The sequence below is a fragment of the Clupea harengus genome, chromosome 19 (genome assembly GCF_900700415.2).
Source record: "Clupea harengus chromosome 19, Ch_v2.0.2, whole genome shotgun sequence".
NCBI lineage: Eukaryota > Metazoa > Chordata > Actinopteri > Clupeiformes > Clupeidae > Clupea > Clupea harengus.
Window position 1 is genome coordinate 13,699,901 of NC_045170.1, and position 12,634 is coordinate 13,712,534.

The 12,634-nt window shown below is 44.9% G+C and overlaps 1 protein-coding gene across 1 annotated transcript in view; it reads left to right on the forward strand.

Annotated features, from left to right (window-relative positions):
• The window catches only part of atp9b (ATPase phospholipid transporting 9B), a 33,373-nt gene extending 21,055 nt beyond the window's left edge, over positions 1–12,318 (forward strand). Inside the window, exons 16-29 of the mRNA XM_031585774.2 lie at positions 15–176; positions 642–734; positions 1,550–1,633; positions 2,155–2,325; positions 2,480–2,578; positions 2,835–2,924; positions 4,776–4,920; positions 5,274–5,338; positions 5,690–5,845; positions 5,996–6,060; positions 6,320–6,428; positions 6,676–6,733; positions 7,829–8,032; positions 10,444–12,318. Coding sequence (XP_031441634.1) covers positions 15–176; positions 642–734; positions 1,550–1,633; positions 2,155–2,325; positions 2,480–2,578; positions 2,835–2,924; positions 4,776–4,920; positions 5,274–5,338; positions 5,690–5,845; positions 5,996–6,060; positions 6,320–6,428; positions 6,676–6,733; positions 7,829–8,032; positions 10,444–10,580 — 1,638 coding nt within the window. The 3' untranslated portion in view covers positions 10,581–12,318. The remainder of the gene's footprint in view (positions 1–14; positions 177–641; positions 735–1,549; positions 1,634–2,154; positions 2,326–2,479; positions 2,579–2,834; positions 2,925–4,775; positions 4,921–5,273; positions 5,339–5,689; positions 5,846–5,995; positions 6,061–6,319; positions 6,429–6,675; positions 6,734–7,828; positions 8,033–10,443) is intronic.
• The last annotated feature ends 316 nt before the right edge of the window (positions 12,319–12,634 follow it).

Here is a 12,634-nt window from a genome sequence, read left to right on the forward strand (position 1 = left end):
GTGTTGTTGTTTAGGTGGCCCTGGTGCGCTGGACAGAGAGCGTGGGCCTGACGCTGGTGAACCGCGACCTGACCTCCCTGCAGCTGAAGACATCCTCGGGGCAGATCCTCACCTATTTCATCCTGCAGATCTTCCCCTTCACCTCTGAGAGCAAGCGCATGGGCATCATCGTCAGGGTTTGTGTTTACAGATACTCTGTAATACAGTGTGTGTGTGTTTGTGTGTGTGTGACTGTTTTTGTGTGTGGCTGCGTTTGTGTGTGTGTGACTGTTTTTGTGTGTGGCTGCGTTTGTGTGTGTGTGCGTTTGTGTGGGGCTGTGTTTGCGTGTGTGTGTTTGTGTTTGTGTGTGTTTGCGCAAGTATGTTTGTCTGCCTGTGTAGCGGCTGCTGTACAATGTTTTGTCACGATACATGTGTTTACATGTGTGATGCATTGTGTGTTTTGGTACGATACATAAAAAAAAACAATATTTACAGTATTGTGTGACAGTGTGTACAGGATATGGGTCAGAAAGCAACAAATGTCAGTTAAGGTAAAACAATGTGTTTGATTATGAAAATTTTTAGAGATGACATGTCCAGAGTGATGCTTTTATCTTGTTTATTTGTCGGTTAAAAACTCCCATTGTTTCCCATTGTAGGAAGAGGCCACGGGTGAAATCACCTTCTACATGAAAGGGGCTGATGTTGCCATGGCGAGCATCGTTCAGTACAATGATTGGTTGGAGGAAGAGGTAACCGCTTAAGCTGTAGGGCACGCTAAAAGTGGCTCATTTTTGCACATCCTTTCATCATTGTACAGTTGGTGGTTTTGATTTTTAGCAACCATTTTTTTTAATACTGTATTTGCAACTATAGATTTCTAGTCACCACGGTCTCTTGTTTATCCAGTATGACAGGCTGTCCTCATCAAGGACGATTCACAATAGCAATAATCAGCATAGTGACGGGCCACCCAAAACAAATCTTATTCAGATGTTCATAATTGAATCGACACTCTCAGACAGCCCAGGACTGGAGGGGGACTGTTTATTAATTAATGAGTGACCCACTTCATGTGGACTTCCTGGGTGCCGCGCTGAAATGTCATAATTCTCCGATGTGGTGTTAATGATGTCGTCCGTTGTCTTGACGACTGGCCACATGTCAATAAGTAATCAGGCAGTCAGCGGGAGCGTGCCAGATGTTCATATCAGAAATAAATGCTGTGCCCCACGCATGGCCACTGACACACACACACACACACACACACACACACACACACACACACACACACACACACACACCACACACACACACACACACACATGCCCTCAGGCCAGATATTTGTTCATTGATCTGATGTATTTCCATAAGGGCTTGGGAGGTTCATTGTTAATTAACATCATGCATGTTTTGGCGTGCCAGCCAAAACATTTTTTTTTTGGATGTCTGTCTGTTTTTGTCTGTAATTGCCGTTTCCTACTCTTTCATTATTTAACGTTTATTTAACGGATATATTCATTAATCCCCACATTCAACCGTACATCCTCCTGTTTCTCTGCTTCAGTGTGGAAATATGGCGAGAGAGGGGCTTCGCACTCTTGTGGTTGCCAAGAAGTCTTTGTCAGAGGAGCAGTATCAGGACTTTGAGGTATGTGATAATAAAAACATCCTATTATGGCATACTGTATATAGCATAAGACGCCATGTTTTTTGTCTTTGTTGTGTGTCTGGTGCCCTCTCCTACGACACACGGTTATTCCTCTGATCAAAACTCAAAGCGCACCTTCGTTCTGTTTCTCTTCCACCTGTTGTTGACTTTGTTGTTTTCCTAATCTCCCTCACGCTCTATTACTCAATCCTTGGCTAACGTGCAATCCATCTCCACTCCCCTCTTTGCCCACTCTCTCCTCCTCTTCCTTTTACCTTGGTCTCCTTATCCCTCTCTCCCCCCCTGCCTTATCTCTCTCTCTCTGTCTCCCCCTCTCCCTCATCTCTCTCTCTCTCTCTCTCTCTCTCTCTCTCTCTCTCCCTCATCTCTCTCTCCCCCCTCTCCCTCATCTCTCTCTCCCCCCTCTCCCTCATCTCTCTCCCCCCCCCCCCCCCTCATCTCTCTCTCTCTCTCTCCCCCTCCCTCATCTCTCTCTCCCGCCCCTCCCTCCCTCCCTGCAGAGTCGCTACACTCAGGCCAAGCTGAGCCTGCATGACCGTGCTCTGAAGGTGGGGGCGGTGGTGGAGAGTCTTGAGCGGGAGCTGGAGCTGCTGTGCCTGACTGGGGTGGAGGACCAGCTGCAGGCTGACGTCAGGCCCACGCTGGAGCTGCTGAGGAACGCCGGGATTAAGGTGCGGAAACACTCACACTCACACTCTCACACACACACACACACACACACACACACACACACACACACACACACACACACACACACACACACGTCCACATGGGTGCTGTATAGAGGGCCCTAGTCTCATCTCCTGTCTCTCTCTTTTTCTCCAGATCTGGATGCTGACCGGTGATAAGTTGGAGACGGCCACGTGCATTGCCAAGAGCTCCCACCTGGTGAACAGGAGTCAGGACATCCACATCTTCAGACCGGTACAAGAGCAGGGCTTATTGCCGCAGTTACATTTACACTTAGTCATTTATCAGCCGCTTTTGTCCAAAGGGAGAGAACAGTCAAGCTACGAGCAATAGAGACCTAGTGTAACAATAAATACTATTTTACATACAATACAATACAGTTTGTTGTTCCCTCTTGATTCAGCTCAGGGTTGATTATCTTCTAGGTCTGTAGCGCAGAATTATTTGCACTGCAAAAATAAATAACACATCTCTTGTGACCGTGTCGTAGGTGTCTAACAGGAGTGAAGCTCACCTGGAGCTCAACGCCTTCAGGCGGAAACACGATTGTGCCTTGGTTATCTCCGGAGACTCACTGGAGGTGGGTGCAGCCAAACACCTCATGAAACTGTGAATTGAAGTTCAAGAGAGATCCACTTGGTGAAAACAGTATTTGCCCCTTTCCGATTTCTTCCGTCTTTGCACATTTGTCACACGTAAATGTTTCAGATCATGAAACAAATTTAAAAATAAGACAAAGACAACCCGAGTAAACACAAAATGCAGTTTTTAAATTATTTCATTTATTAAAGGAAAAAAAGCTATCCAACTCTACCTTGCCCTATGTGAAAAAAATAATTGCCCCCTTAGTAACTAAATCGACCAATTATCCAAATGTCATTTATAAATTTCACTAGACACACCCATGCAAGATTATCACCAGACCTGTTGAATCAAAACATCACTTAAACAGCACATGATGCTGTGATCTAAAGAAATTCACGAAACAAAGTAATTGACATCTATCAGTTTGGAAAGCGTTACAAAGCCATTTCTAAGGCTCTGGGACTCCAGCGAAACCCCAACGGACTCCCGGAGAGATGAGGCTTACCTTCTCTCCCACCAATGGCCTTCTTCTCTTCCAATGGTGTTTTTTTTGTTTTAACCATTAACCATAAAATACTGGTTGGTGCCTCCTATTCCCGCCATCCGTGTATGATTCCTGTAAATGCAATGGCATGTGACTCACTTCTCCCAGTGTGGCTAAAACAAAGGAGAACACACAAAAAACCCACTTGTCGTGTAGCCAAGCTAACCCACCTCCCTCTGGGCTGATCAGGCCTGAGAAAACCAACACCTCACAGTCTCTACACCATTGCCATTTGTCAGCACAGGTTCCCCATCATTGCAATTAAACGATATCCCCACCACTATTGAGGGACGGTCAGCTGTACATTTGCAGACGCAGCAGGTGCCAGTCATTAATTAAACTAAGAAATAATCAAAATATAAAGGCATGTAAGTGTACTGATGTGTATACGTGTATGTAACACTGGGTGGCAAAAATGGCATCCATGGAAGAGTTAAACCACCGTTGACCAGAAATAACACAAAGGCTAGTCTCACAACTGCCAAAAAAAAAAACATCTGGATGATGACCAAGACTTTTGGGATAAAATTCTGTAGACTGATGAGTCAAAAGTGGAACTTTCTGGAAGACATGGATCCCATTTCATCTTGCGTAAAACTAACACAGCATTCCACAATATGAACTTTATACCAACAGTCATGGTGGTGGTCTGGTCTCTACCAGAAAATCTTAAAGGAGAATGTCTGGCTATCCGTTTGTGACCAAAGCTTAAGCACAGTAAAGTTATGCAGCAGTACCATGATCTGAAGCACACAAGCTCATCCACCTCTGAATGGCTCAAAGGAAACAAAAAGCGGTCAAGAAACAAAAGTCGGGACTTGAATCCAATTGAGATGCTGTGGCATGACCTCAAACAGGCAGTTTATGCTCAAAAACCCTGTGGCTAATTAAAACAATTCTGGAAAGAAGAGAGGGCCAAAATTTTAATTGCAAAATTTTGGCCACAAACGTTTGATTGCAGTTGTTGCCACTGAGGTTGTTGCCACATGGGTGACCATTTGAATATCTTTTCACCTTTTGATAAACGGAATGATCGTTAAAAGCTGCATTTTGTGTTTACTCACGTTGTCTGTGTCTTATATTAAAATTCATTGGATGATTTGCAACAGTTAAATGTGAAAAATAAGCACAAATAGAAGAAATTGCGGGAGGGAGGCAAATGTGTGTGTGTGTTTCTTTCTTTCTTTCTTTCTTTCTTTCTTTGTTCTGTGCCCTGTGCCAGCATGGCTGCCTTGAGACTTAGACTTGAGACTGAGACCTGAGACTTGGCTGATGTGCTCGTGTCTTGTCTCCTCTCTGCAGGTGTGTCTGCGGTACTACGAGCATGAGTTTGTGGAGCTGGCGTGCCAGTGCCCGGCGGTGGTGTGCTGCCGCTGCTCGCCCACTCAGAAGGCCCAGATCGTCAAGCTGCTCCAGCAGCACACCAACAACCGCTGCTGTGCCATAGGTCAGCAGCGTCACAACACTTGAGCCACTTCATAGAACAGAAAGCCACACTCCTCACTCTCGCTGTTTAGGAACTCTAAGCCAAGCAGCTCAGCAGCACATTTTAGCAGTTAATCCAAAGCCAAGTCTGATGAGGAGAGGAAATTGTTCCTGATCGCATGCTGTTAAGGTGGAACAAGGAACACTGGAGTTGCAGTAATTCATTTTGTCCACTAGAGGGTGATGTAGGTTGAATAAAGTCTGCAAGACCTGTATCAGTGCCCTGTCATAAGAGATATACTGTTGAAGCACTCCCAGTCAGAGGTCATAACCCAGCAGGAGATGTTCTTTTATAATTTCCTCTTTCACCTGTAGGAGATGGTGGGAATGATGTCAGTATGATCCAGGCAGCAGACTGTGGCATCGGCATTGAAGGAAAGGTATGAAAGACTCCCCACAGTTCTGCATACTATACACACGCTAACAGATATTCAACCCTAAAACAAACTGAGCACACACTTTCTAGAGATATTCAGCAAGTGCATGAAAATACATAGTTATCCATCCAACGCAGCCATGACGTCATTCTTTTTTCGGCCATCGCCTCTTACCATTCCTGTGAGACCGATATGATCTGAACACAGGAAAAAGCATGTTATGTTATGTTACGTTATCTGGGGAGTGTAGTTCTGCTTCCCTTCTGTTTCATGCTTCATGAAAACCTGTGATGCCCCCCCCCCCCCCCCCCCCCCCCCCCCCCCCCCCCCCCCCCCCCCCCCCCCCCCCCGCAGGAGGGTAAGCAGGCGTCCCTGGCCGCTGACTTCTCCATCACGCAGTTCAAGCACATCGGCAGGCTGCTCGTGGTGCACGGGCGCAACAGCTACAAGCGCTCGGCAGCACTGGGCCAGTTCGTCATGCATCGCGGCATGATCATCTCCACCATGCAGGTCAGAGCCTAGACTCCCCCTGAAGAGTTCTGGATCCACACTAAAACCAGTGTATTACCAGTGTCATATGTTGTGTATGTGTTGTGTATACGTTTACGATGGCACACTCTGGGTATGGCTTTACCTTGGCGTTGTGTTTTTTATATACAGGCAGTGTTTTCCTCTATTTTCTACTTCGCCTCTGTGCCCTTATACCAAGGCTTCCTCATGGTGGGGTAAGTAGCTTTGGATATTATACCTGTGGATTGCCCTCTTTCAGTTAGATGTATTTTATATATTTGTATGGATCAGTTACAATAATGAAACCTAAGGAACCGATCCGTACTGACTGACTTCTCTCTCCCTCTCCTTTCTCTCCCTCTCCCTCACTCCTCTCCATCTCTCTCTCTCTCTCTCTCTCTCTCTCTTTCTTTCTTTCTTTCGCTCTCTCTCTCTCTCTCCCCCTCTCCTCTCTCCCTCTCCTGTGATGTGCAGCTATGCCACCATCTACACCATGTTCCCTGTGTTCTCCCTGGTGCTGGACCAGGATGTGAAGCCTGAGATGGCTCTGCTGTACCCAGAGCTGTACAAGGACCTCACCAAGGTGAGTGCTGCTCTCCTCTGTCCATGCGCTGGAGATGAGAGTGCAAAGGTCAGACCCTAAGGGCTTTCCATAGCACAGCGTTGGCCATCTCTGGAAGTCCTTTTGAGATGATTATTAGTAAACACTTCCCATGTGTAGTGCAGTCCCTTATGCACTGTGTGTTTTGTTTGTTTATCTATTTTTTTGCTTGTGTGTATGTTTTGGGTATATTTGAACTAATATGCTTCTTCCTTTCTCTGACCTACAGGGTCGCTCCTTGTCTTTCAAGACATTCCTTATTTGGGTACTGATAAGTGTGTACCAAGGTAATGAATACTTTCTGTTGAAACAAACAGTCAGGCTGTCTGTTTGAAGGTCATTGCTAAAAGTTGCTCACTGTTCGCACTTGAATACGAATGGTACTATCTATATTCCAAATTTCAATACCAACTGCCAAATCAAATTTCAATACCAACTGCCAACACCTTTCATATCATTTTCTCAAAGACTGTGTGTTTTAGCTTAGCTTATATATATGTGTGTGTGTGTGTGTGTGTGTGTGTGTGTGTGTGTGTGTGTGTGTGTGTGTGTGTGTGTGTGTGTGTGTGTGTGTGTGTGTGTGTGTGTGTGTGTGTGTATGTATGTATGTGTATATGTATATATATGTTTTGGGGAAAAGCAGTACAGAAATATTTCGGTATTTAAAATATGAAAAGGTTAACGAGGTATCTGTGCCCATGTCACCACTACATTTGTCTTTCTCACTGTCCAAAAGCAACATAGTCAAAGCAGCTCGTACTGTCCGACACACAGGTGCGTGCCCCGCGTCCATCTGCTTTGACAGACAAAGCAGCCTCGCACTCTCTCTGACCGCCCCACTCTCCTGCGGGCAGCTCAAACCACCTGGCGAACTCTGATATGATGTGCTGATCTTATAAATCAGTAGGTCGTCTGGACATGGTTTAAACCAAAGGGTCTCCAAACCCCCTAGCCTCCAGACCGGCATCTCTCCCATCTACACCTGATCTAAGCACAATTGAGTAAAGCCAGTGTGTTCATGGGGGTTTGGATTAGCTGAATCAGGTGTGCTTGGCCTATCAAGAGGTAAGTTTGATTCATGGAGGCAAGTGGGACACATGGAAGACAGTGATGTGCATGGAGGCCCCAGGAGTAGGACTGACCACCTCTGATTTAAGCAACACTGTTAACACACTAGATGTGCCGTCATGCAGGCGTGCTCTAAGATAATAGCAGATGTGTGAGTTTGAACAGTAAACACCTGTAACTCTGTGATTCATTTCCACCGGGTGATGTTCGATGTAATGCTTTGGGGGTCCCCCAGGAGCAGTCGCTGAGAGCCCCCCCCCCCCAGCTGGTTAACCCCAACAACCCTTCCTGTGATTTCTCCTCGTCTCCCACAGGGGGCATCCTGATGTACGGGGCGCTGCTGCTGTTCGAGTCGGAGTTCGTCCACGTGGTGGCCATCTCGTTCACGGCGCTGGTGCTGACCGAGCTGCTGATGGTGGCGCTGACGGTGCGCACCTGGCACTGGCTCATGGTGGTGGCCGAGTTCTTCAGCCTGGGCTGCTACCTGGCCTCGCTCGCCTTCCTCAACGAGTACTTTGGTAAGGGAGCCACCCGTCCTCCATGTGGACAGTCTTTACTAAGGGTTGGGATGGGACAGAGGGGATTTATGATTAATTTGTGAAAATGTGATTTTGTTTTTTATTTGTTTAGTTTGTGTTTTGTGTGTGTGTGTTTCTTTGGAAGTCTTTAATATACACAGCTATGGTTTATCACTTTTTAGCAGTAAGGTTACTCTATATTTAGCTTTTTTTATTCTGCATCCTAAGAATCAGAGAAAAAAATTCTCTAAACATTCGACCTTGATTATTAGCAAGAGAGGTATGTTCTCTGTAGTTAGTAATGCTAACTTATGGAAGGCGGCCATAGGTCAGTACACTATTGTTTGAACAGTTACTTTCAATCCTGAGATGAGGACAAAATCAAGGCTAAATGTACAGAAAGCCACGGCACAACTATCACATAATGAAGACAACATGATTATACAACACAAGTTAAATGCTAGCTACCCTCAGGAAATACAACACTGACACACGTTTTCTGTCGAGTGGCCTAGGCTATTCCAGGCGACTCGGCTACAAAATTACTAGAAAAAGGTGAATCAACTGATCGACTTATTGGCAGACTAGAGGCCTTGATAAGGTCATGTTGTAGATGGCATGGAATTTTCCGCAATAGCCTTGCTTAGGATGCCTGAATATCTCCTGCTTACGTCTACTGTGTGCTCACAGAAGCTTGCCTTTCTCTCTTTGCCTTCACCTCACTCTCTCCCCTTCTGACCTGTGTTGTTTTGGATTTTCATTTTCATTTTTTCCTTCTTTGTTTTTTCGCTCTCTTGCCATCTCCCTCACACTCACGCTCACTCTTTGGCTCTCCTTGATCTTGCATTGTCTGACCTCTTTCCTTCTCCTGTTACCTCTTCGATTACATGTTTTCCACCCTCCTCATTCTCTCTCTTCTTCTCTCTCCCTCCTTCCTTTCCCCTCTCTTTCTCTCTTTGGGACAGGCTTAGGCAGAGTCTCTCTTGGAGCGTTTCTGGGTAGGTTTGCCACTCGGGGTGGGGCTCGCCCCTTCTCCTTTCCCCACTGTTTTTCTCCACCTCCCTTCTTCATGTACCGTTCTGCTGCATCCTTTTGACCAGACAACCAACTCCAGTGAACCATCCCCCGTCTCCTCCTTGGACCATGATCAGTTCGCCCCCTCTCTCTTCACCCTGTACCCCTCGCGCCCAATGGGCAGAGATCCTGATCTCAGATCATGTTCCTGTTTCTAAGATCTAGTCCATCCTAACTTATCCCTGTGTCAGGGTTGCTCCTTCCTCTGCGACCATTCCATCAGAGTGCATGTCTACATGCCCCTCTATAAACTCTACCTCCACCTAACGTGCCCGACCCATTCTTCAAAACATTGTGTGAACTCCGCTGTGTGTGATGCATTGTGACTCATTGGGTGCTCTCAGATGAATGATTCCAGTGCCGTACGTCTTGTCCCACCTTACATTACCTTGGTGTATTGGTCCTGATGTTTGAAAAGGTGAAAACGGTTTTTCCAGCATTAGTTGCATGTGCTCACTTTGATCGACAGTCATCCCAACAGGTCAGCCCGATGAACCCAACATCAGTATCATCCCAAACACATCTTAACCACTCACTGGATGTGGACTGAAGTGGCTTGCTGTGTTGACCCACTCTCAGCCATGTATTCGTACCCATTTCAAATGTCTTTCCATCGGTGCAGTGCATCTCTCAACATACAGTACCAGTCAAAAGTTTGGACACACCTTTAATTTTTTGAGAAGTGTTTTCTTTACTTTTATTATTTTCTACATTTTAGATTAATACTGAAGACATTTAAACTACGAAAGAACACATATGGAATGATGTTCTAAACAAAAAAAGTGTTATCTACCATGTAGAAAATAACAAAAGTAAAGAAAAAACTTCTAAAAAATGAGAAAATGTGTCCAAACTTTTGACTGGTACTGTACTTCCTCAGTGTATTTTGAAATTGATCTAATAAGTTGTTTAGAAAAAGGGTTAAGCACTCGGTATGGTAAGGTTACTAAAGATAGAAACGTACATACAGGTTTTTTTATATACAGTATATATAGAAAGTCTGCGTGATGTCATGCTGCATCTTTTGTGCAAACTGAGTTAAGCCATCTGCTTTTTTTGTTGTTGCTTGAAAACTGAGTCCAGGGCAGTAAACAATGATGAGTGTGTATAGTCTTTAATAGTGAGCCTAATGAGTGAAAAGCACTGGTTTTGGAGTGTGTGTTTTAGTCCGCTACCTCAGCGCCACAGGTCTCTCTCAGTGCTGCTGAGAGATTTAGCTGGTTCTCTGACCATTGTATGGGTTGGTTTAATTTCTCTCATCTTCATTATTCATATGTCTATCTATCTATATTTCTCTCTCTCTCTCTCTCTTTCTCTCTCTCCCCCTCCTTCCTCAGACTTGGGCTTCATCGCTACTAAGGCCTTCGTGTGGAAAGTGTCGGCCATCACGGTGGTGAGCTGTCTGCCCCTCTACATCATCAAGTATCTCAAGAGGAAGTTCTCTCCCCCCAGCTACTCCAAGCTCTCCTCGTGAGCTCTTCCTCTTGAGCTGTTCCTCATGAGCTCCTCTTCCTCCTTGGCACAAGACAATACATTTTTTATGGCACATACATGGATACACTGGACTGGCACAGAACAAGAGAGAATGAAAATGATGATGTCACGAAGAGTGGACTACACATGGGTAATCTGAGAAACTTGAAAAGACTTAAGCAGTTGCAGCAGAGAAATGAAAAGATGTGAAGAAAAAAAAATGAATGACATCAATGGCCTTCTTTCTTTGGGATGCGTATCTGCTGAATTTGTCCTTCTTAGCTTTCAATCATGGACACTCCATTTTTTCAACTTTTTTTGTATGTGCAACTTGAATCTGTTTGTTGTTTGTTTTTTGGTGTAAGTTGTGATCTACTTGATGCTTTTGTATTACCAACCTGCTACCTGGGAAAACTATGGCAGTATTGCAGACTTACCCCTACGCTGTTATTTTTTTAACCAAGATCTGCCGTGAACAGCAAGCTATGTTCCCCCAAACAGCTTTTAGGGGTGGGGGGGGTGGTGGTAAGAGAAGCGCCTAACACCTGTGGTCTCTGCAGGACAGGATATAGCTGAGAGCTATTTTTGTCCTCCTAGCTGTGTCCTCTGTTCGTTAACAGCTCCGCTCTACGTCCTGCACACCAGCCAGGACTGGCCCAACTTCCCAAGCACTCTGCAAGCCACCAGGAGCAGTTTTTTTTGTTCCGCGAACAATGTTATTTCTGCCTTGGGTTTCCAGTGGTTTTTCTACGGCTCTACAGATTTTGTGTAGTTTGTGTGCCGGACAGAAGACATGTTGTTGGCTATGACTTTGCTGTGACCCCTCACCTTGTTTGACTTCAATCATTCCCACTCAGACAATGACTTCTCTTGACCCCCCCCCCCCCCCCTCCCTGACCATTTTTATGAATGTGACAAAATGGACAGTCAGTTGTAAAGGTTTGCACCATCCAACTACAGCGACGACATGCGCTGCTTCTTGTTGCTATGGGGATTTTCCGTGTTTAGCCTTCTGCTTTGTAACTGTTTAATCTCTAAAACAATCATCACTGCAAATCACATCATTTGAACTTGGATAGATATGGCAAAGGCCATGCCTTTGCTCAATATAAAAAGGGTTTATCCTCAAAACACGTGCCACGGGTGTCTGGGTGTCGCATTGTGTAGTTAATTTTAATTGTAGTCGTATTTGTTTACTAACAAAACCACATAACGTAAGTCTGCTTTGCTGGGAACAATAAGTGGACATTAGTATTTTGTTAGGATGAGTTTTATCATTCTCACCATTGTCTGTCTACACTACTATTTGTGAGGGTTTGTATGTTCGACAAAGTGAACGTAACAAAAAAAAATTATATGTGGATTGTCTGTGTGTCTGTGTGTCGGTCTCTGTTGACCTTACATTTCAGTTGCACTAAGGTGAAATGTACTGATTGCTCTGATTTCCTCATGACCTACTGCATCTGTCCCGTGTGGGAGCGGAGTTGATTTGTCTGTATTTATAACGTGTTTTTTTTTTTTGTCATTTTGTACCCCAACACTGAATGATTCAATCACACAATCTGCTGGAGCGAAACAGATGTTTACTCTGGGAGTGTTCAGCTTTGTATGGCAACTTCTGTGCAAGATCATTGATTTTGTGTGAGCTTTCATTCCATGTCTGTTGCTTTTTAAAACTGTATGAACATTTCTGTCTGTTTATTAATATATGAGTTATTAAAGAGCAATAACTTTATATAGCCCTCAGAGCAGTGGTTCTATTTTGCTGTGCCATTTCATGAAATTCGATTCTATTTGACCTGTTCTTGTCCCTATGACGATGTCCTGTGCCTTGTCTGGACACTGACTTCTTTCTTTCCTTAGATTCAGTTTGTGACCACTAGGGGGAGACTTGAGGTATGCAAACGCAGTAAGTCGAAGCAGGAAGGTGTACACGCTTTCAGAAATGCTGTTCGCTTTGTACGCTACCAGTTCCTTATATTACTGTTCCTTATAAGTTACTGTATTTTCTGTTTCAGTATTAAAGTACACAAAGCCATATAGAATATGTTCAGT